This window comes from Rhodnius prolixus, unplaced genomic scaffold, assembly GCF_049639745.1.
Source record: "Rhodnius prolixus isolate KJV_2025 unplaced genomic scaffold, Rpr scaffold_13, whole genome shotgun sequence".
Lineage (NCBI taxonomy): Eukaryota > Metazoa > Arthropoda > Insecta > Hemiptera > Reduviidae > Rhodnius > Rhodnius prolixus.
Genome location: NW_027411583.1, coordinates 1,908,474 through 1,933,158, shown reverse-complemented (window position 1 = coordinate 1,933,158; position 24,685 = coordinate 1,908,474). Strand labels below are relative to the sequence as shown.

At 29.4% G+C, this 24,685-nt stretch overlaps 2 protein-coding genes across 6 annotated transcripts; one reads left to right on the top strand and one right to left on the bottom strand.

The window, feature by feature from the left end:
- Positions 1–2,447: 2,447 nt before the first annotated feature.
- LOC141447898 (coronin-2B-like) lies at positions 2,448–15,895 on the bottom strand. Of its 5 annotated transcripts, none has more exons than XM_074115819.1 (14): positions 15,580–15,894; positions 14,513–14,710; positions 14,312–14,428; positions 12,970–13,119; positions 12,728–12,892; positions 12,407–12,631; positions 12,243–12,329; positions 11,308–11,430; positions 10,426–10,543; positions 10,100–10,236; positions 9,005–9,082; positions 8,133–8,291; positions 7,665–7,760; positions 2,448–7,310 (listed from the first exon to the last, which is right to left on the bottom strand). In XM_074115819.1, the coding sequence occupies exons 1-14, from the start codon at positions 15,703–15,705 to the stop codon at positions 7,275–7,277; spliced, it is 1,815 nt and encodes a 604-aa protein (XP_073971920.1). In that variant the 5' UTR covers positions 15,706–15,894; the 3' UTR covers positions 2,448–7,274. The 5 variants fall into 5 exon arrangements, with proteins under 5 accessions (XP_073971920.1, XP_073971922.1, XP_073971924.1 ...); XM_074115821.1 differs by adding an exon at positions 14,908–14,973 and having other exon boundaries at positions 2,448–7,760; positions 15,580–15,892; XM_074115823.1 differs by lacking the exon at positions 9,005–9,082 and adding an exon at positions 14,908–14,973 and having other exon boundaries at positions 2,448–7,760.
- LOC141447906 (proliferation-associated protein 2G4) lies at positions 14,157–23,582 on the top strand. Its single transcript, XM_074115843.1, has 9 exons — positions 14,157–14,277; positions 16,115–16,258; positions 16,757–16,885; positions 16,970–17,075; positions 18,637–18,799; positions 18,880–19,101; positions 19,637–19,862; positions 21,504–21,631; positions 22,808–23,582. The coding sequence occupies exons 2-9, from the start codon at positions 16,174–16,176 to the stop codon at positions 22,907–22,909; spliced, it is 1,161 nt and encodes a 386-aa protein (XP_073971944.1). The 5' UTR covers positions 14,157–14,277; positions 16,115–16,173; the 3' UTR covers positions 22,910–23,582.
- The last annotated feature ends 1,103 nt before the right edge of the window (positions 23,583–24,685 follow it).

Below are 24,685 nucleotides of genomic sequence, written 5' to 3'. Positions count from 1 at the left end.
AAATCATTTACTTTTTATTTGCCGTGGAAACAGCTAATTCTGAAATTCACCAATGATTTTACTATAATAACGGATAGTCATAGTTCTAGAAATCTAAATACTGAAAATATTTAAATACTATTGCATGATACTAACATTACTAAATATATTTTAAATTTGTCTTTAGAATGTCACTGAATATGCCCTAAATATTGAGCTGGAAATTCCTAAATCATTCTCGGGACGAAGTGTTGTGATCATTTTAAGGTAAATGGCAAATAGTTACACCGCCCTTAGTTTAGTTCAGGTCAGCCTTATGAATTTGGAGAAGTTATGTTTAATGGACTACTGAACTAGTCAAATCTTTAATTCAAGATCTACCAAATTTGTTCGTTGGAAAAAGATGGAAAGGTGTCATTTCTCTTGTTATCAGTACTTTGCTGGTTAGACATTTCAGAAAAAAATGTAATACTTAGTTTACGTACGAAAATTAGAAATAAATTCGAAAAACATTTCCCGAACAACATATATGTTCTTACAACTCATTTATTAATTTTATTTAGACATTTCATACGCACAGATATTAAACAGGTGATCCAGTGAGTGTATCGAAGCAGTCCTTTAGAAGAGGAGAGAAATAAACTTCCCCTTTAACAACTTCGCTTAAAATACGTGGCTGTAAAATGGTTCAAAGTACAAATAAAAGTTACAAACCTTAATATACGTATATAAAATGCGCTCGAAAGCTTATAGAAAATCATTAAACCATTTTTGAAAAAGCTACTCTTAATTTGATGAGGTCATACATACATACATAACGGTTAAAGTGCCCTTAAATGAACTTTCCTATCCGTATGCAAGAAATTACGCAAAAAGTATTGTCTGTTTCTGATAATAAGTTGTAACACCTCCTAAATATTTAGGTTAATGAAATGAGTTTTCAGTTTTATCCCTCTTCTTTGTTTTAAACCACAACAGATTAGTATTAGTCTGTGTTAAAGTTTAATTTTGCCTCTCAGCACTGTTTATAACACTATAGCAAGAAAGTAATTCCTAGACCAGTAATATTGCTTTTCTTCTATTGCCCATTCCAATTGCATTTTTTTTTTTTTTTTTTTTTTTTTTTTGGCGCATCGACTGCTTGGCCATTAGCGCCAATTGCATTATTCTTTTCATATTTGGGTTCTAAGTTTAACGAACAACTCACTAGTACATGCTCAAATCTAATTTTTTATATAGATTTATCACTCGTTGAGTAGTTACCCATGCTATGTAGTAGTTAATGAAGAGGGGAGAAGATCACAGCCGAAGAGATCGTAAACTTCCAATAAATTTATTGTGCCAAATATCAGAAAAGTTGGCCTAGTTTTCGACCCAGGGTCTACATTAATCTTCAGGGCTTCAAATTAATAACATATTTTAACAATTGTAATATTTTTGAAATTTTTAACATCAAAGGAAGGTGTGTCTTCTGTACTGACTGTTTAAGTACAGTTAATGTTCCATGGAAACTGAATTCAAGTGAAATATAAATCCTAACAGCAATGAGGAAACGTTAGAATAGAATAACAACGATAAAACTTTTTTTGGCATTTGTGTATTTGATTCAAAGCTGCACAAATTCAACATTACCATAAGAAAAAATGAACAAAAAAATAATACATATATTTGGTATAAAAATATCACAATATGAAAATGCTAATATTTAAAATAATTACCATTGCAGGTACTTAAAATAAAATAATATAGAAATGAACCTTCATAAAAAATAACAAGGTAAATAATACATAAATGCAATTGTTATCCTTAATTTGAATAACTAACAAATGAAAAAAATGTAACAATAGCCTTTTGGTTCTTACAACAAAATTAACTTACAAGGGTAAACAAGGTATTTTTAAAAAATTATAAATTCTAATTTTTTGATATTTGTTTTAAATATTCACAATCTTCTTTTTTCTGAAATTAACTTCAAATTATAACATCATAATTTGATTCCAAAATTTAATATTTTTGTCTACGTTTTTACGAAACTTCATTGATTTAAAGCTTTAGACAGAAATAGTAAAAAAAAATGAGAGTGCAAATTGTAGACTATAAGACTTCAGTAAAACTATTTCAGAGATAAGGCAAAATTTAAGAAACTAAACTAGGATTTGCTTGTATTTTATAGTTTAAGGTAACTACTGTCAATAACACATCTATAAGCTGGGTGACAGACAAGAAGTTCACTAAAAACAATTAAAAATTTTGCTCTTAGGTGTTCCCTGTATACATTTGAATTAAACAGCAATTTGGCTAGGAACTACTTAAAGTAAGTATTGACTTTTTTAAGAGCTACATCATGTCAAGTTATAGTAAGAAAATGTTAATATTGACTAGATGGACTGTTCGAATTCTGTCGTAGTTACATAAAAATTTGGTTCTTCTTTAAATCATTCTTCATTGGACCACTGGATGAAAAGTAGTGATTTAAAGATCTAATAAGAAAGGACGCTTCAAGTCTTTAATTATATACCCAAGAAGATTATGAACTTTAAAACATATCAACTCATAAGAATATTTGATCGGCTATATACTTTTTTATTCTATAAAAAAATCTTACCAAAATAGAAATACTTCAAAAGTATAAAACAAAAGTCAGAAAACAAAAACGAAATTATAATAACGACATAGCGAAATGGCAATATATAATTTTATGATTAAAAATATTTTTTACAATCAATTTAAGTATCTTATTTTTATTTAGCGTAAGCTTATGCTCACTTACCAAAACAATACACTTAGGTCCCCAATGATTACCTCGTTTCTCGTTTCATGTCCCAACTTTTTAATAATTTACGCATATTAATCAAGAAATAAAACATTACCCTATTGCAAATTCACACAAAAACTGATTTTACTTTAACTTGTGCCTCTTTTTCTTGTTGCCAGGTATATAATTACTTCACACATTACTTTACATTTGTGATTCATATTTAAGGGCACTTTTATTTTGTAAATACATTATGAAGCTAATAATAGAATTCTGATAGAATAAAGCTAACTTATGTGCTTCTTTTCAACACAGAAAAAAGTTGACTTACATACGTGCTTCTTTCAACACTTACAAATTAGGGTTGATAACATTTTTTGAAACTACTATTTACTTACTTAGCACATAATTTACAAAAATATCTAAAGCAAAAAAATAATTATATATTTCTTTTCTTAGCGTTTTTTTCTTTTTCGTATAATTAAAAATATCTTATTTTTTAATTATCATTCTTTTTAAGTAACAAAATAGCGAGGCCTCTTACAATTTTGTGAACGTCTTTTTTTATCAAATTTAAATATCTTTTCTAAAAGTAGGCCAATTAAGTAATTTAATGCACTTAATCTGGGCTTAAAATATTTTATCAACTTAAAGGGAGTAGTGTAATGGACGCTGAAGGAATTATGTTGCAGTTGATAAAGATGATAGATTAAATTTATCTAAGTGTAAAAGATAATTGAATTAATATAGTTTTATACACGAAGTGTGTTTTTAAATAATTTTTTAAGAACCAAACGATGGCTAACTTCCAATTGGCTGAGAAACCAAAAACATATAAGTATTTTACACAAAAATTATGTTAAACAAAATAAAGTGCTACATCTTTTATAGTTTGCATATTGCATTAAACTTGTATAGGTTGATAATTTTGGAGACTTTAAACTAATTCTTAGTATGATTAAATAAAGTGACGTGAATGGAAGAGCTCCATGTCACGAACTTTGTTGATTATGAAATTAAATTTGGTTTAGTGAAATTAATTTAAAATAATGTAGTCTTCCTACTTTTAAAGTTAAACGAGGGATCCGTCTTCTAATTCCCTGATCCAACAGTAAAATAAATAGCGGTTTAATAGCTTTTTATGATTTGCAGTATGTAATTTCAAACAGACCATTATTTAAAAGTTTTGTTTGTTTATTTTTAAGACTATTTTTTAACCCAAAAATGTTTTTTTATGTGATTTAAATAATGAAAGAATTACGTTATTCATTCATTTTTTTAGCGGAACTTAATTTCAAATATAATTAAATAAATCGTTACACCCCAACTAGTTTACATTTATTTTCTATTCTTTTAATTTCTTGAATTATTTATTGTAAGTTTAAATTATTGATTTTACTTTCTCTTTGTTTTATTTAATAGCCAAACGTATCGGTCCATATGGGTGCAAACTCAGAAGGCAGTAGTCACCTGAGTGATTATTACTATTATTATTATTATTATTATTATTTACCTACCACGTTACAAATATTCAGAACCCAGAAGACAAGTAAGTGTTCAATTATAATGTGTCATTGTGTAAGTATGTATGTATGTCAATGTGCATGTCTCATTTACAAAAGAGACCTTATTTTTTAAGATCTATATCCAACATTATAGATTTCAAACGTACTTTATCGTAAGTTGTATAAAATATTACTTCAAGGCAAGACATAAAAAGGAGAATTGTAAGCGTGTTTGGTATTTTTCAAATTCTACACATCTAAGCTTATTTTCATTAAACATTTGAATAATTTGTTATTTACTTATTTTTAAAAAAAATTAGACAAAAACTAGAAAATATTAATTCGCCGGTCGTTTCTAAGTTCTGATTTCTCAACCAGATGTTTTTATCAACTCTAAGTAATAATTGAATTAAGAGAGATAAAAAATTCTCAATTAAAATTTTATTATAAGATTTGGAGTGAAGTATATAAGAAGTAACGTGAATTATACTGTAAAAGAACGTGTCAAATTTAGCCTTTTTTAAAAAAAGAAGTGTGTCATTGTATAATTCTAACATTTAATGCTTAAAATTATTTTTAAAGAACAATCAAATGCAAACTTAAAGCAGCGTACATTATATAAATGAAATAAACATTAGGCAAAACTGCCTAACAAGAAAAATACACTTATTAATTTAATGCAAGAAAAGAAAATATATTCTGATAAAATAATCTCTTGCTTCCTTAAGTATTTATTACTTAAATGATAATCTTTTAGAAGTTCATTCAATTATCCATAACTCTAATTTACTCCGACTCCAATAATTTTATCAAAAAGGAGGTGAAACATTGCTCTTTCAAAATTTAATTTCCAAAAACAATTCAGCTACATTGTTATTATTATTATTATTATTATTATTTATACATAATACAGATATAATATATAAGTTGAAGGCCAACCTTATACAAATTTATCAACAATCTTTAAAATAGTGAAAGAGCTAACACTTTTTTTTAAGTACAACATTTACTCAAGTAAAATTATTATTTAATTTTGCCATTTAACTTAAAATTGATTAGACGATAGTTGTAAAGCCACGTTTAATACATGAGGAATGTATAATGCTCTACCAACTAGATAAATTCTTTTGAATTAAGTAATTTTTTTTTTTTTTGTATCCTACATGTTATTTTGTGCAATGGATAATATTTATTGTTACAAATACCTGTATTATATCTGTAAAATAGTTTTTTTTTCTTAATCAAATTTCAACAAAGATAAGATTATCAAGAATTTCCCTTACAAGATCAGACAACGTATATTTGGGAAGTGAAGTCCCCAAAAATGAATTAAAAAAACAAAAAAATGAGTCGTTTCTTCCATAAAAGAGGTAGCGGAATAAGAGGGGTCTGGCAGCCCCCACCGGTTTTGATACAATCGACCCAAAAACCTTGGAGGAGACCGAAAAAATTTTTTTTGAAATTTTTTCCGACCCTCTCCAACCCCATAAAAACGCGTAAACGAGAAAAATGTGTTTTTTTGATATTTTAATTTTTTTCGAGCGTTCTAATCATTTTAAAGCGGTTCCAACGCAACTAAAAATTTATTTTGGATGTGTAGATGTTCCCTGAATTTTTCCGGTTTTTACTGTACAGTTAAATGAAGTGAAACATAGCTTTGAATCCAAAAAAATCGTTAAAAATCGGGATTTTTTAAAATCAAGTCTTCGGCATTTTGGGCTGACTCGATGGAAAATGACGGCCTAACTATGGTTGAAAGATATACTCTTACTCTACAAAATGGCGCAATTGAAACTCAATTTGGTTGCTTGTTGTCTGCGATAACTCAATTTGAGTAAAACGCGAATTTAAAAGGTATGCGATTTTGGCCTATAAAATAAGTCACAATTTAATTAAACAAAAAAAGCACCAAAAATAATGTTCGTACAAAGGTATTCTAAATCGCTGATCAAGAATTTGATGTCAAAACCATGTTTCGAGAATTGACAGCTGTTAAAAATGCTGTCAACAAAAAACGAAGAATTCATTTTTTTTCAATTTTTTTTTTAATGCACGGATAATTGTTTTTATTTTCAATTCATTGAGGTAATTATAATCTTGAATTTGATGATAAAAGTATATGTTGATAAAACGTCATATCACATTTTTTTAGTTTGATTTTCTCGAAGATGTTAATTTTTTGAAATTTTTTTTAGCTAAAACAGAGATGCCACCAAAAAAAACGGAAACTTCCAAATGATGAATGAGTTATCGCAGACAACAAGCAACCAAATTGAGTTTCAATTGCGCCATTTTGTAGAGTAAGAGTATATCTTTCAACCATAGTTAGGCCGTCATTTTCCATCGAGTCAGCCCAAAATGCCGAAGACTTGTTTTTAAAAAATCCCGATTTTTAACGATTTTTTTGGATTCAAAGCTATGTTTCACTTCATTTAACTGTACAGTAAAAACCGGAAAAATTCAGGGAACATCTACACATCCAAAATAAATTTTTAGTTGCGATGGAACCGCTTTAAAATGATTAGAACGCTCGAAAAAAATTAAAATATCAAAAAAACACATTTTTCTCGTTTACGGGTTTTTATGGGGTTGGAGAGGGTCGGAAAAAATTTCAAAAAAAAATTTTTTCGGTCTCCTCCAAGGTTTTTGGGTCGATTGTATCAAAACCGGTGGGGGCCGCCAGACCCCTCTTATTCCGCTACCCCCTTTGTGCCTAATGTTTAAAGAGGTGAGTAGCAAAAACTCATTCAATTATTTATAAAAATAAAAACACACACATTTTTCAGAAAACTGAAAAAACTAATTTCTCTAAAGGAAAAATACCTCTAAAATATTTTTTCTCCTTGGATATATAGCTAATTTTAAGAGAGGAATCAAAATTTATAGAAAAAATTGCAAAATTTGTAAAAAGTGGAATGAAGATTTTTGAACCCATCTCTTCCACAAATTAATTTGAACATTTCAAATAATAAAATGACAAAACTTTACTCCACAGTACAGTTTAAAGCATAAAATATGATAAATGAAGGCTGTTTTTAAAAAGTACTTTTAGTCTGGAATGTTCCAATCATCTAAGAAATAAAAACAATTTTACTAATTACTGTTAAATCTTACTTAAAATCATTAAGGAGAGATATTACGACAATACAAAGAACGTTATCACAACATTTAATTAATAAAAATCTGTTGATAATGAACTAAATATTGTCGAGAAATTATGGCTGCATATTTAAATGTAATAATGGCAGTAGTTTCAACTGAATTAAATCTCTTAACATAGAAATATATTTCTTTTTAACATTCCTGACTAATCTTGGTTTGCTAGTATGTTGAACATCAAGTTTTAAAAATAATAAGAAATTTAATTAGATTTTTCTCTCATTCTCTGCTTAAATACCTTTAGTTAACTTTTTGAAATGACAAACCTGAGATTCTAAGTCTTCAATCCTTTTGTCTCTGTTTGCTAGTTGTTTTCTTAAAATTAATACCTCTTCATATAGTCTATCATAAGCTCTTTGTAACTGAAAATTAAAAAATAATTGTCACATGTACTGAAACCAGTTTCTATTTCATTTAATTTAGCATTTTATAAAATTTTATCGTCTACTTATTTCACGTAACAAGCCTTAAAACTATTTATCATATTCTACTGTTCTTTTAAGAGATATTATCGTTGTTAACTTAGTGGCATAATAAATGGATGAAACTGCAAAGCTATCCAATAAAAATATAAATAGATATGTACTTATGATTTGATTTAGACAAATTTATGATAATCATTTATTATTCTCTCCTGGCGCTCCAAGGTAAATTATTTGAAAAAGATGAAAACTTAAGATGGATTTAAAACGTATTTTAGCGTAAAATTATATAACAAAAGGAATTGCGTCTACCTGATTATATGTCTTTGGTATATTATCAAGGTCCATTTCATTAATTTTGTGCGATTTTTCTTCTGAAAATACAGTTTTCCCAAATTTTCGTTGAATTTCTTGAAATTTTGTGCTTTGATTAGTTGAAGTTTTCACAATCTTTTCACTTTCAGCGTTTCCCTTAAAAAAATTAAAATAAAAAAAAGGTAATTAATTGTAATCGAATACTTAAGAACTTATTTCTTTTTTTTATTATTATTTTTTATAAGGTCTGAAAAACATTTAAAAATAATAATAATAATAGTCCCAAAAATAGAATACAGTGAGATAATTTTTTTTTCATATTTAATCATATAATGGATATGAATCATATAAGTCAGGAACTTAATGTTAATTTCATAATGTAATAAGTAGGATTTAATTTAATAATTTTTAATGAACTAAATATAGCATAACATAAGACACTACAAAAACAATGCCTAGAAAGCCAAGCAGATTATGCAGAGAACAGGCTGCCTTTGTGCAATATTTGTTATGACATTCTTACTACTGAACAAATTATTATGAAATTTCACATTTTATACTAAAAGAAAAAATACAAATCAATACCTGAGCTGTCAACGATTACATTTTTGTAAATTTACCGGATTTTATCAAAGAATGTAGTCTGTACTCAATAGTAACTCTAAATATGTTACTAAAATTTTATTTGAACATAATCATTTCTAATTATGACCCAAGCTGCAGGTGTGTATTATTTACAAAATATGCGACAATATATAAATACTCGTATAATACCAAAAATGGGATAAATTGGAACTTTTGAATCAATAACCACAAAAATCTTCTGATTTGTTTGGTTTTTTATATAAATTTCAAATAATTCTTCTTACCATAATTTCAGGTGTAGAACTTTGTATAAAATGGGTAGTATTTTGCACAACATCCGGTACAATAGGCATCTCCCTTTGCTGTGCCACAAACAAAAAGCTATGATTATATGCTATGAAACCAACGGAATATTTAATTTAATTAACTTAAAACAATCACAAACATATGTGTATATACAAATTTCAACTAAGATTTAAAGAATTTTTGGGAGCCCCAGAGGACACAACATTTTATTTACAAAGGGTATAAAAAAAAAATCAATAGCACCAAAATTATTTATAACAGCCATAATATGACCATTGATTAATCACTTGATTTCACACAACAAATAATCACTCAGTACTAATTCGTATGGTGAGCTGGAAAATTTATTCGTATATTATTCGTTCATAGAGAATGATAGTGGCAGCGCTATTTCAAATCATTATGGAACTACAATACTGGTCAATTATTTACAGAGAAAAGTCTCAAAGCAGGTACTCTTAACATCTGAGAACCTTGACGTCATGGTTAATCAGATTCTTTCCCATACTTAAACTACCTATGAGTCTATTTGTTTTATTTGTGAGGTACGTTCATTCACTAGTTCTCTAAAAATACTTACAAGGAAAACCTGTTTCATTAAGAATCTGTTAAATTTTACAATATTTGAATGGGTCGCAGAGAGAAATAAGAAAAAGTATTGCATTATCTAATATTAAATCGGATTTGTAATTTTAGTTAAACCATACATATAAAAGTTTCTATTTTCTCTTTCTCTAAAAAGGTATATTGCGAAAAAAAGGGAACCATCTTTCGAAATATGTATACGTTCCCAATAATTAATAATTGTAATTATGGAGTCAAAGGTAATAGTGTAATTCACACCAGATTTTTGTTAAAGTAGCTTATTTAACGTACAAGACAAGATTCTCATTGAACAGGGTAGTATGCATTCAACAATGATTTACATCCTAGTTACTTCAACAATTTTATAAAGAAGTTTATTTTTACTTATATCAAATCCGAAAATACATGCAATAATTTTTTTTTGAATACACAAATTATTCATTCTTCTAAACAAACCAAGCAAAGAAAATTATTTTTGAGTTACTTACATCTAATGGTCTGTAATCGGCTACAGTTTGTTTGGTCAAAAATGCCATTTTAACGTGATATTTGTTGTCTGAACCTCCGTTTTGTAGAGGTTCATTGGCTGTGAGTACTTTGGGTTTGTGAGTGCGTATGGTTACTCCTGTAATAAGTGTTCGTAAGTAATAAAAATGGTAAGAGCAAAATTATTCGTAGATGAAGAGCTAGCATGCAGTTATCCAAATAAATTTTATATTTCCATTAGAGTAAATAGTTAATGAAAAATATTATAAGGGGTTTTTTATTACCATTTATAAATAAAAAATTATAACATAAATATACATTGGATTACCTGTTTTTAAGGACATTAACTGCGGTGGTCGATTGACGCCATTCAACCAATCAGAAGCAGAGACTGTCGGTAGAGGAGCAGCGGTATCCGGATAAAGATCATCTTGAAACTGATCACTCTTTTATATAAAAAAAATTAAATAATTTGGTAATTTGTACAACAGTAATCATAATAGTACATAATCATAACAGCAGCCTTGATTACTATAGCAACCCGTACATATTATTTAAAAAATTAAAAATTTGTCTCTAACATTGTGCTTTTAAAAATATCTCCGTTTATTACGATTATTAATGAGGAAATTATAACTTTTCTCTTTTGAATAAAGCTTTTTAATTTTTAGAGCTCAATTTTATAACTAAGTGCAACTGTAAGTAGGAAAATTGTCTGAAGTTTATTAAAAAGACTATTTGGAAATTACTGACTATACCTAGTTAGATTAAGTAATTAAATTAATAAATTTAGGATATCGGTTGTCTTGAAACTGAAAGACACACTCATATAAGATAGTAGTAATTGCCTAACTTTTCAGGCAGGCTTTACGTCCAACTACCGATTAGGTGTCGTGGGCGGAGGCGACTTGCAAACATACTACAATACATATCAGCTTTACAGGTCTCGTCACTAACTGCTCGGTTACCGTGGCGCCTACCGTCATATAAGATAGATCATTATCATTATTTATTTATTTTATAGTGACAAATAATTTAGAACTAAAATTTCAGGATTTATAATTGCTTCAACTTCATACACTTTATATACTGTAAAGGTGCTAAGAAAATAAACGAAGCATTTTAACGAAAATTTAACCTATGGTATATAATAATGGTTGAAAACTTATTGTTTAAGCTGCGCTATAAAATAAAAAAGAAGTAAATTTACCTTTCTTGGTACTATCATTGAAATTGGTTCGCACATAGCTTTGGTGGTGTGTAGTTTGTAGAAGCGAAATATTTCGCATTTATTAACATCACAGCCTCTCTTTGGCATATATCCCAAACTTCTCTATAATAGGAATAAACAAAAGTATTCAATTTTAATGTCGAATTCAATGCTCCCTAGGTCGAAAGCTAAGCAAAACATGACTGAAATTGGTTATATTCTTTCTTCTATTTACATGAATAGCACTTCATAAGGAGGTTTAGACCCTCAGAACAATCCTAAAATCTACTTCCAACAAAAAATGTTTCAGATAAAAATTAGTCTAAGAACGGTAAATGCACTAGATTTATAATAATACTTCATCAAGTAGTGATAAAGAGAATTGCGTCAAACTAAAGAAAATACGAATTTCTTGAAATGCTCTAGAATGCATTTTAATAGAAAATATCCCAATAATTCTTTAAATGGTCAATCAGTACTCAAAATTTAAAATTTTTCGAAATATTAACCGTTGTAAATGTGAAATACAGTGGAGGGGGGGATAATCAATACAGTTCAATGGCAGGTTCTGTTGATGGGGTCAACCAAACCCTTATTTTTTATTGGACAGCGCCGCTTGAAATTTCCTGAACTAAATGTCATAAATGGCACATTTGAACTATCAACCAAATATTATCAAACTTAAGAAGGCAGCGGCAACAGGCCACCATTACAGTCAGTTACCTTACAGCTGATATCTACTATAGAATATCGCCCCCCGAGTGTGGCTACCTATCGTAATTATCTATCAGGGCTACTGATAGGGACCCACATCTGTGTCCAAATGTTTTACCTCCAAGGTAAAATTGCTCTTTCAAAACCAATTTATAAATTAAAAAAAAAAAAAAAAACGAACATGAAAAGATTAGCAGCATATATCTTAGTTTAAAAATTACCTGAGGAAGTCCGGAAAGATATTGATTTAAAAAATGTATCCACGGTGCTGTATCAACCACCTCGTAGTAACGAATATTTCCATCTCCCTGAAAAAGTTAAATTAAGTTATTAAACAAAATAATTAAATTATAAATACAAACTTAAATAATTATCAATTACAAACTTTTCCAGCCAAAAATAACACATTTGTGTCGTAGTCAAAATAAGGAAATATGACACCTGAAGATGAATCAATAACTTCATTTGCCAATGGTTTTTCCATTGAATTGTCACTCCATATGGCTAATTGGCGATCGCTATATCTAGAGAATCCAACAGTAGCAAGAAGCCCATTTTTCAAGTAAACTACTTTACTGCTGCGACTACTGCCATTATGGCAAAGTCCTTCCTATAAAAGCCAATGATTTGTGCGTACAATCTCTTAAGTCAGAAAGACCTAATCAGCATAATAATAATTTAAATACATATAGATGTATGTTCTTACAGATATAACAAATCCTGTACGCGGATCGATGACTCTCAATTTCTTATCTTTACAAGTAGTAGCTAGCCTAGAGCCATCTCTATTGAAAGAAAGACTTTGGATTACATCTTGATGGCAGTCAATAACATGAAGTGCATCTCCTTTACCAACATCCCACAAGATAATCTGCAACAATTAAAATACTTTTTAATATATAATGCAAAACAATGAAATATTGTTTTAAAATTTCGATTAAAAAATACCAAATAATCAAATCCAACGCTAGCCAGGACATTTTCAGCAGTTGGATGCCATTCAATATATCCTACACGCCTTTTATGTCCATGAAGATCGGCCACCCAATCGGTTAGATGAGTTTGTAATCCTCCTTCTGGTATGTACCAAAGTTTTATCTGTGAAATTTTTGTATTTATATATACATGCTCATAACACTATTTCTGCATAGATTCGTATGTTTAAGGTTCCATTCTAAAGTTTAACCAAGACGAATATTTGAAATACAATTACTATTCTTTATTGACCCAAGATGAAAGAAAAAATAGTATTTTATAAGAAATATTTAAATTTTCTTTTTTTAAATAGCATTCATACTTCAGCTCTATCAGTGCTTAAAGTCAGCTAATGTAAAGAGAAGAACGAAATAATGTTTTGGTAATTTTTATTTTATTAAGAGTTAAAAACGACCGTCATCCCCTACTACATAACTTACGAAATATAAAAAAAGGTTACTTGAAACGATATTTTAATTTTTATATCAACCACAGAGTTTTTCATACTATACAATATCGTATGACGTATAAACGTTTGTTCAAAGTCTGTAATTTTTATAATTCAATGGCTAAAACTTCTTGTTTTAGTAGCGTAAATTTAAAATACATATTGCAGTAAAATCGATAAGTTGGAGGAAATAAATTAATGCAATTACTCACTCCATCCTCCAAATTAAAAATTCATTTTGTTTTTTTTAATTATTTTAATTTACAGAACACCAATATCTAACATTTGTACCCAGAGTTTTTTCAGTGCCTAGTCAGCCTCCGACAGGATCACTATTACTGGCAACACTGGTCATTGAGCTGTAGACTGTCCTAGGAAGAGAAATCAAAGGGCCCTCAGCTCGATTCAAACCAGGATTTCCGCGTGGGAATGCCAGAATGTCCTAATTATAAGACGCTTGCGTATTACTAGAATAAGTCACACTAGTAGCTGAAATGCCACATAATTTGTTTTCTTTGAGTAAATAGAACGCCAAAATCCAGTGAGTTATCCCATCTCAATCAAGATATGTATGTATATTATTGAAATTTTTTACTATTTTTGAAAAAAGCATTATCGATTGAGAACTACATTTTTTGCTTATAGCTTTAGTAATATCGGAAGCAATGCATTTCATCTATAACTGGGCACACATATGATAAGCAGCTGTATTTATTTTTCATTAAATTCAGAGAAATTCCTGTGGTATCATGTTTTCTTATAAAGATTGGAAGTGTTGAAACATGAAGTAATAAAATGTGAGACTTTTAATAGAAAGTTTTTACTTCATTATGGTAATTTGGCAAATTTATATAAATTTAAACTTACGGTGCAGTCATCACTGCATGATGCAATAATATTATCGTTGAATGGATTCCATTTAACGTCTAAAACAGGTCCTGAATGTCCTGTTACTTTATAAGCATTCACTTCTACACGACCAGTCTGCAATCAATTAATAATAATGTTTTTTTTTTTTTTTTTTAACATACAAAAGACTTTTGTAAATCACATTTGAAAATTACTTACAGCATCTAAAGGTAATACAATAAATGCTCCTCCACCAGCTACTTCCGTTACAATTGCAATAAATTTTGGATTAACTGCACAAAAATGAGAATCATGGGCATTTTTTGTAATGTTCACATTTTCATAACATCGTTCCCGTTTTAAAGGTTGGCCATAAACGTGTCTAAATTTAGAGCTTCTTACTCCTCGAAACCATAACTAGAAACAAAAAAGTAAAAAAATGCATTGATAGCCACAGTATATTGTAGACCTCTTATCAAACAATTATTGATTAAAAATATCCCATTAACATAATAAAAGAATAGAGGTCGCAAATTTATGATTCCTTTCAAACAATTTAGGGGCTGTAATTAGCATAAATTAAAAAGAGCCAAAACATTGAAATTGTTACTTACCTGTGTATTTGTCATGATAGTCCTACAGAATTAATAACCGCAAAACCAAATAAAAAAAATTCACAACTGAAAATAAATAAAAAATGTTGCAACTAAAATAAATTAAAACAATTAATAAAAGCAATTATCATTACTAATAAAATCACATACGTATCTAATCTATAAGAGGACACTTCACTCTTTTATCGAATAGATAGATCACTTCTAACAAATACGTAAAATGATTGCTACAAAACTTCTTTAAATTATTGTAAAAAGTAGAGACCATACTTTAATTATAACAAATTTATGACTACGTAATCCCACATATAGGAAGTTTGAATTCTGTTCTGGTCTATGTACTTTATACCTAATTAAGAACGTGGTTGATATACTGAATCCAATTCTACACGCTTGAAGCATTTTGTTACGCATCAGAAAATCGCCTTTCTCAGACAAGCAAATTACTGGGCAAAAACATTTAACCACTTCCAATTCTGCTCAGAATGCTTACATAAAAGTGAGTGTACAAATTTATACTAATTGTAATAAAAAAAAAATTCTTTAATCACTGCCATGCGAAATTTAAGATAAAGGAATACAGTAAATTATTTTTATAAAATGAAGTGTATTGAGTGAATAATGCACAACTTAACATACTAGTGCAAATTTAATATAATTTTTGTCGCAAACCTTTCCTTCAGGTTTAGTACAGCCTCTTCCATCAACAAGAACACTTGATTTTCCTTTTTCAAACAAAATAGTGTTTAAAGGTTCGCAGTCATCCTCCTCACAAGTATTTTCCCCCTTCCATATCATCTTAACTGCCAGAATTTAATATTTATTACGAAAAACAGAAAAATTTAAACTAGTAAAAATTTTGATTTATAAACATTTGTATTGGAACATAACCTAGTTCCTAGTTGACTTCTGTTTCACTTTGCAATCAGCACGAAGGCTGCACTGTGATTTTGCTAGCTAACAAACAGGCTAATGCTGCTATCTGTCGCAGAACATTATTATCACAAAACCATTATTCTTGTAATCAGTGATGCTAAATTTTCTTTAGTTTAAAAATTATTTATAAACTTTCAAAGACAATTAAGATGTAACTTTCATCTTTAAAGAACTCGTTAATTTTTTACAATTCTCTCAAGAAATATAAATTAAACGTATTAATAGTAGTATTGCCAACATAATAATGGTATGAATGAAAACGTTTGATCAGGACTCTTGGCGCTTCAACAGTGTAGTGTGGAGTGTCCTGTGTGAAGTTGGCTGTTTATCATGGCGGACAAAGATGAATCTGAGAAGACAATTGCAGAGGATTTGGTTGTCACAAAATATAAAATGGCTGGTGATATTGTAAATCGTAAGTTACCATTAAAATGGTATAATGAAAATAAAGTTCTTTTTTTGAGGTAAAACTTATTCTATATTAAGAGGTAGTTGGTGTGGGTCCATATGTGGTTCCTTGTGTTGCTGGCGTAAGCAATTCAGCCATGTGGACTATTTTGCTCCCATTAAATTTCTAGACAAAAACTTTATTGTATTCTTTGATTAAATTAAAATTTCATAATCATTTAAAGCTATAAAAAGTTGAGTTTAAAAACAAAATAGTGAGTGGGAAAAGAAAAGCTATTATTTTCACTGCAGGGAAAAGTAATATAACGAGTACCACCTAAAAAATTAGGTGAATTTAAGTGGCGTTAAAAATTATATTTCATTACAATCTTTATTGAGAATTTTTTAATTGACTTAGATTGATTAGGTAACCTCATCAATCAATTGATGAAATCTGAATAAAAATTAATCATTCATTTATTAAATGTGTATTTGAACTGTCAATCAGTATTAAACTTATCTTTAGGGGTATTAAAGCAAGTAATTGAAGCGTCAGTACCTGGAGCATCCGTGAGGGAAATTTGTGAATTTGGTGATTACCTTTTATTAGAAGAGACTAGTAAAGTTTTTAAAAAAGAGAAAGAACTTCGCAAAGGTACGAATTATTCTCAATATAGTAGTAATGGATTTATATTTGAGTTAATTTTTTGCTTACATTAATTCTCTACATTTTCCATAGGAATAGCATTTCCAACATGTATTTCGGTGAATAATTGTATTTGCCATTTTTCTCCATTGGTCAGCGAACCAGATCTTATACTAAAGGATGGTGATGTAGTTAAAGTGTAAGAATATATTTTTTCTTCTTTATACTCAGGGTATATGAGTTATGTATGGTTTGCGTATATTAAATAATATGTTATTTTATACTACTGAACGTCGTAATTCCAATGATAAATTGGTGTTTTTAATGCCGATTGCACCTTTCCTAAAGTATTAGTTTCATACTTTAAAGGTAAATCCGTTAATATTTTCCGGGTATTAAGGTAATGATTCCATTTTATTCTATTGATTTTGCGTAGGTGCAGTGGAAAATCGGGTTTTTATTGGGCATTATCATTAACTTAACTTTTGCTTGGACAAATTATGAAGACTGACATGGTAAAAATATGAAGCACTGCGGTTCCTTTTCAATTTGTTCTAATCTTGCAACATAAAAAACTATTATTGCAAAGTATTTTCTGATGGTTATCATCTAATTGTGAGCAATTTCAAGGGCAAAGCAAAGTAGAAATTCAAAAATAATTATATGCCACCTTAGTTTAAAATGGTCCTTCAATTCAGGAAGCACATCTTTTTTTTTTATTTGTAGTCCAAATTTCCGACTGAATCTGTGACCATATATAAATTTGGGAGACTAGATCCTAAAATTTTTATTTTTTTAATATCTTCTGTAGTTCAACGATAATCAAAGTTTGGAAGAAGGGTTTAGAGACTTTTGGTTACTAACTCTTCGGTTTTGAAGAGTCGCGAATAATCGGCAGCTTCTTGCAGCCAGACAGCACGCAAGTTGTTTACAGACAATCCTAATTTATCAAATATTCTGTGACGCTTAAGGATTCTCATCTTTAGTTACTGCATAGTGACAAATGGTCATATATATTTTAATGACAATGTTGTTTCCAACTTCGCCTTCACGTTTGAGCTGTACCCAAAGCTTGATTTTTGCTATTCCAAATAAATGTAGATTAATATCTGGAAATAAACATTTTTACCTAGCTCTGGCTTCCTACCTGTTTATAGATGTTTTCTCATGACCACACAAAGAAGCTGATTGAAATGAAATACATACGATGCTAGTCTAGTATGATTTCATGAAAAGACCTCTAAAGAAATCCGTCCATCTGAACGTTGTTCTTTTTCAAGCTAGAAGCACTTTTGGAATTACGTAAATCCTTCATCCTTTAAAGGCTAGCCACCAAGAACTTCCACCTTCAATTAACTTAAATCCCTTACTGTTCATTATTTTTGGTGATTGATTCATAGTTTCAGTAGGATGAAGAAATAACTGCCAGTCATGATATATTTTTATTATAAAAATGAACTGGAGTCCATGAACAGACAAGACAGAAGACACACCAACCCTTTAATGGTGTGAAATATTTTAATTAATCCCTGAAGATGACCTAGCCCCTAGGTCGAATAAAAATATATCATGACTGAAATTGGCAGTTATTTTTTCATTCTACTTAAATTCCTTGTAAAAAAGTGGAAAATACTTCATATTTATTTTTTATCGTCAAGTTGTTTAATAGTTTAATTCAGTGTGAAAAAAAGAATGTTTTTATAAATTAGGATGTACATATGTTTATCATAGTCTAAATTTCTGAATTTTGATTATTAAAGAGATTTGGGAGCTCACGTTGATGGGTTCATAGCAGTGGTAGCTCACACGATAATTCTAGGAGCAACTCCAGAAAAAAAAGTCAGTGGCCGCAAAGCAGATGCAATTTTAGCTGCTCATTATGCGTCCCAAGTTGCATTAAGGTTACTTAAACCGGGGAATCAAGTAAGTTTTCCAATCTTGTTAAAGTTTGCGTTTAGAGATTTTTTTAAATAACCACACATGTTTATTTATTCATTTTAAAGACTTACGCCATAACTGATGCTGTACAGAAGGTTTGCGAAACGTACAAATGCAAACCCGTAGAAGGTATGCTTTCCCATCAATTAAAACAAGGTAAAATTGATGGTGAAAAAACTATAATACAAAACCCAACGGACGCTCAAAAGCGAGAACATGAAAAATTTGATCTTGAAACACATGAAGTGTACGCAATGGATGTGCTAGTTAGCACAGGAGAAGGGGTGGTAAGTATTATTATGGTTAATGAAGATATTTTTGGTTTGTTGGTTTCTTGTTTAGTAATATTTACTTTCTTTTATTTTTGGTGGTCATTGTTACCGGAAATATAATATGGTATCCAATAAAGGTGTGTTTTTTTCAGTAAATTACTACGACTAGTGTGTCGATAAACACTTGTTCAGAAACAAAGAAATGCCAAGAAGTTCTCACTCTAACAATTTCTTTGTACTTAAAAAAAGTGAAGTAACTATTTATTTGAATCACTTTCTATAAAAGGCATCTCTAAGAGAAAGTGCAATCATAGGCGATTTTAGTGTAATGTATTGTCCTATTAGATTTTGATTTTGAAGAAAATCGCGTGAACGAAAGTGCGTACTTAGAGGCCTAACGTTTTTGGTGCGTCAACATCTTTCAAATGATCTTTCATTTGATAAAATTTCAAATTTGTAGGAAACGTGAAAACTTATAGTAAGAGAAAGTTGTTTTATTGCTGGAAGCAGATTGTTTTTTTAATTGAAATATTATGCATTGTATTTACAGGGTAGAGAAATGGACACTAGAGTATCAGTGTACAAAAAAACAGATGAAACTTATCAGTTAAAGTTAAAAGCATCGCGTACTTTCTATTCTGAAGTACGAGATAAACATGGATCAATGCCATTTACTTTAAGAAGCTTCACGGATGAAAAGAAAGCAAGAATGGGTGTAAATGAATGCGTCAGTCACAAACTTATAGAACCGTTCCAAGTCCTATATGAAAAACCAAGTATGTATTCTTGTACAATGTTTTAATTTATTTATAATTTGTATTTTTAAATAAAAATATGCTCCATTTAGAATACGAATTAAAATATTCGAATGCAGTGGATTTATTATTCAAATGGTGTCATAAGTTTTTAAGTTTACTTTAAATTCCATATGGTTCACGTACATGTATTGGCAGGCATATTCTCTCCCTTAGTGCTAGAAGCCCCTAGTCCATCCAAATGAGTTGTTAGCTTAGAAAGTTTTTTACTATTTATTATGGCGAGTCAGCGTCTGTCATAGGCGCCCAGAGATAGACTTTTAACGCCCTACCGATACACCCAACTCTTTTTTCTACGCGATTTTGAAATTACACGGTCCACCAATAAGGAGAAAACTTTTTTTTTTTAATTCCAATTTTGAATCTGCGATCAGAAGTCGGTCGGTTTACGCCCACAGATATGTAAGTGACTTGGCCTTGTTGGCATCTCATATTTTCATGGATTGTTTACTTTGTATTCCGAAGTTAACGGGGAATACCCAAATTTTATTATCACACTTTTCTTTATCTTGTTGTACTTCAACTTTAACGCAGCATTTCGTTATTCAGTGTTAAGTGTTCAGTATATAGTTCAGAGTATATACTGACAAATATCTACTGATGATAGCCTTTATGATCCAGTTCGTAATAATCGTGCACGCTTGTTATCAATTGATTTTTATACCTAATTTCAATTTAAATTTGTATTTGTACTTTTAGACTGAAATTTCACTGTATACTAATTTTATTATTTTTTTTTTTATTGTAATAAAAATGAATTGTTATTGTTTTATAAATATGTAATATGGATTTCATTGATACTTTTTTTGCACGGTTTTTTAAAGTTATGGAACACATCCCCGAATTTACCATATGTTGCATGTATTTTTGCACTCCATCCCCCCCCCCCTCTAAGGAACGCATCTACCGTGTAAAAAAAGAGTTGGGTGTATATTGACTGCATTTTATTTTTCTTGAAATCAATTTTATAGGCTTCGATTTTTTCTTTATTGTAGCTTCTAACAGCCCACTTTTCTTGATGAACCGTGTTTTCTGAATCGAAAAAACAATGCCCAGAAGTGCAATGAAAATGCTTTAAGAGCTTAAAATGTTGACGTAAGCGCCACAAAATAAAATAGAAAAATGAGATTTTTTCCTGTATTCGATGTTTTTCTACAAAAATATTTCTTCTCCCAGTTAAGAATCAAAAAAAGGGATAAATTATAATTAGGGTATTCCGGTCTTTTGGCTGTTCGTAACACATTCAATTTAATTATGACCTATTTTGTTATCTATAAGATGTTCATTATAATCTGCATTTAAGAAACCTCAATCATAGATGCTAATAAACTGAATGATTGTGTCTGTTTTCCTCATTTTTTTTGGAAAACAGTTTTATGGTTTTCAGTCATTTTAATATACTACTGATGAAAATGGAATTAAAAATATACATAGAAAAATTCTTTTTCAAACTTTTTTATTAATATTGGATTTTGAAGGTGATATACAGACAGCCACAGTGTTGGGGCTTACCTCAATTTAACATAACAATGGATGAACAACATTTAAAATAAATAAGAAAACTTTTATTCAAAATAAGTTAGTACATCACAATTTTTTCAGGTGAAATTGTAGTGCAATTCAAGTTCACAGTATTACTGATGCCAAATGGGCCTCATCGTATTACTGGACTTCCTTTCGAAAGTGAATTATACAAATCCGAATATAGTATAGACGACCCTGAAATTAAGGTAAGTTTTTATTATTAGTATTATTATTAAATTAATAGTTTTATTTATTTAAATAATTTTGGCTCTCTCCCTTAACTAACTTAGACTTTAACTTTGAGAATGTTATGTTTTGGTTAATATCCAGTAGTTTTGTTTTGGCACTAAATCATTCATGTTCTTTTCTTGTTAGTAAATCTGACCTTTTTTTTACTTACACAGTTCATATTATAAAACTTTATTTAGCTATTAATTCAAAATTTGTTTCTTCTGTTAAGTATCTAAAATACATTAATTCGAAAAAAGTTAACGTCCAAAAGGCTTTTTATAAATCTATTTTTACGAAAATTCTGTGGAAGCATTTTAAATTGTCCCAATTAGCTATTAATAATAATAGTAATAAGAATGTAACTCGCTAGTTCAGTTGTACTGGATGATCCGGGTTTTAAACTAGCTGGCTTCCTTAACCGTGGATCTTACCGTTGCAAATCAGCGGTTCGTATCCCTGTTGCGTAAGAATCTAATTAGTGGACCTAGCAAATGTTTCATCCTTTTTCGCGATCCAATGCAACGCAAGAGCAATAACTCAAAAAAAATTATATAATTTTCGCAGCTGGACATATTCATCAATATAAAAATTTTCATTTCTTATTACAAATCTAATTAAGTATAATTCTGTGTTTTCTGCTTGAATTCGCGCCCCCCTTATTAAGTATAACCCTAACTTTATAATTTAAAAACATTATATATGTACTAAAGGTACAGAACCTTTAAATTATTACTACGCTTAATTAATTTTTATTTCATTATTTTTTCAAAATGTTTTACGACTCATTAACATTTTGAATAACACGCTTACGCTCCCTCAATCAGTCAGCAAGTGTAGTGGAGACGGTATCGTAAGTGGAATACCTCTGATAATGGAAGAAAGGTCGAAACCAGTGCCATAAACATGTGTGCTACGACAGATAAACTCAGAGAAAGAGTTTAAATTTGAGTTTTTTGGTGCAAACTATTCAGTCAGTCACTTGTACCATTGTCTAAAGCTAATATTGTTATTTTTCTATTTACTAATACAAATATTTTTACTTTTTACATAAATATATCCTTGAATTTTATTCTTTAGTATCAGTTTACAGAAAACAATATCTTGATATTAAAATTGTATTAATACCATGATTGATATTATGTGATTTATAGAGCGTACTGAACTGTTCTGCAAATCCTAAAGCGGCAAAGAAGAAGAAAAAGAAGGCTGTCAAGGAGGAGACAGCTAATATGGAAGTAGAAGCGGCAGCCTGATTTTGAAAATATGGCAAAGGAACTTATTAAAACAAAACAAAAATGGTAAAAACAAAAAAAACAAAACAAAATGAAAAAAAGCAAACCCAACATATTTGTACATACAAAACGAACCTCACAAAAACTAACTGACCACTTGTAAGACGATCATTACTACCGAAAGTGCGGTAAAACATAATTAAAATCCTACATTTATGTTGTTATGAGCCGTTATATTGGAACATAAATTTCCAATTTAAATAGCAATAGTGGTATCAGCATGAATGTTTATTCTTTTAATCTGATGCACTTTCTTGTCTGAAATTAAGAAGAAGCAGGAGATGTGTTTCCGTTATTTATATGAGTACCTGTTTCAAAAACAAAACCTAAATAATTTATGTTTAAAAAAGAAAAAGTAAAAATAAAATTGTACAGTTAATTATAATTGTTAAGAATAAAATTTTATACATTTTAAATAGGTTTTTTTTTTTTTTAAATAAAAACAAATAGTTTTTATTTTTTGTTATAATTTGTCTTTTCACATGAAATGAATTGGAATTATCTAATAATTTTTATTAACGTGATTATTACTGAAAGCAAATAGTAAACATTGGTTTTAACAATGTCAAAATTGACCTAGTTTTGTGCAGATTTTGTCATCATTTTCCAAATAATAACAGTTTGCCTTAATAAAGGTTGTTTTTATTGTGCCACACTCAAATTATTCAATTTAATCCAGGACTTAAAACAAAATGATATACAAATCTTATATCACTTACAGGTGTTATTAAAAAAAAGTTCACATTTTTAAGTGTTAATTAGTTAAAGAAATTGGTCTTTTAAAATAAATTTCTCGTTTTTTTTCGGTCAGGGTGAAAATTCGCATTGTCACTAAATGGGTTTAGACACTTGTAAAAAAATTCATAGTTAATTTCTTATGCTACACTAATTTACTTATTTCTTTCAGAATTTTCTCTTGTTTACTATTTCTAGTTAGACGTGATACATATTGAGAATTCGGTTTAGAGAAAAGCACATCAAATGTGGAAATTAATTTCTACTGAAACGTAAAATTTTTGAAAGACGTGAATTTCTTTGACCTTGTACTAAAGCTTCTGGTCGACAGAATAAGCACCTACTGTATACATTCAAATCAGACAAATTTGGAGTAACTCTTTAAAATCATTAACATTGTTTTCAACATTTAGAAAGAAGTGAAACAAATCTCTTTGACCTTCTAATAAAGCTGGCCGTCAGAATAAGCACCTACTGTATACATTCAAATCAGTTGACAAATTTGGAGAAACTATTTAAAATTGTTTACGTGGAAATTTTGTATAGGGCCGAATAGTATCATCAATAGTTGTCTGATTTTAGCATGGATTTGCGTAAGTAATGTTTTGCGCTGCTGGTAATGTACTTGAGTATTGCAATTTTCAAAAATAAGGCAAATAGCATTCTGCGACACACCAATACGCAGATATATCGTTTCTTATTCTTACTAAGTGACCGATTTTTCTCAACCGCTGGAGAGGGGATTTAGATAGCTTCATGGAGTGCGCCTGGAAAATTAAAGCATTTGAGCAAAGCAACTTACTGATTTACATTTCTATCGACATACACCTTAACCGAAGATGATATGCATTCAGTACGTAAGTACTAATATGTAAGCAGAGGCTTGAGTGGCGTGAATGAGGACAATCTCTTGATGTGAAGTCGTTAGTATCAGAATTGAGAAGAAAAAGTCGAGATACACTTTCACGACCCCTGTTACTCTTATTTTCTAACTTTGAATTA

What these genes read in the sequence shown, in the direction of transcription:
- LOC141447898 (XM_074115819.1), bottom strand. Translation starts at nt 15,705, where the DNA reads ATGATATGGAAGGGGGAAAATACTTGTGAGGAGGATGACTGCGAACCT. An exon ending in GTACAGGATTTGTTATATCT is followed by an intron (nt 12,632 to 12,727) that starts GTAAGAACATAC and finishes TGGCTTTTATAG; the next exon opens with GAAGGACTTTGCCATAATGG. An exon ending in CCGATTACAGACCATTAGAT is followed by an intron (nt 9,083 to 10,099) that starts GTAAGTAACTCA and finishes TTTGTGGCACAG; the next exon opens with CAAAGGGAGATGCCTATTGT.
- LOC141447906 (XM_074115843.1), top strand. Translation starts at nt 16,174, where the DNA reads ATGGCGGACAAAGATGAATCTGAGAAGACAATTGCAGAGGATTTGGTT. An exon ending in AGAGAAAGAACTTCGCAAAG is followed by an intron (nt 16,886 to 16,969) that starts GTACGAATTATT and finishes CATTTTCCATAG; the next exon opens with GAATAGCATTTCCAACATGT. An exon ending in GATGGTGATGTAGTTAAAGT is followed by an intron (nt 17,076 to 18,636) that starts GTAAGAATATAT and finishes TGATTATTAAAG; the next exon opens with AGATTTGGGAGCTCACGTTG.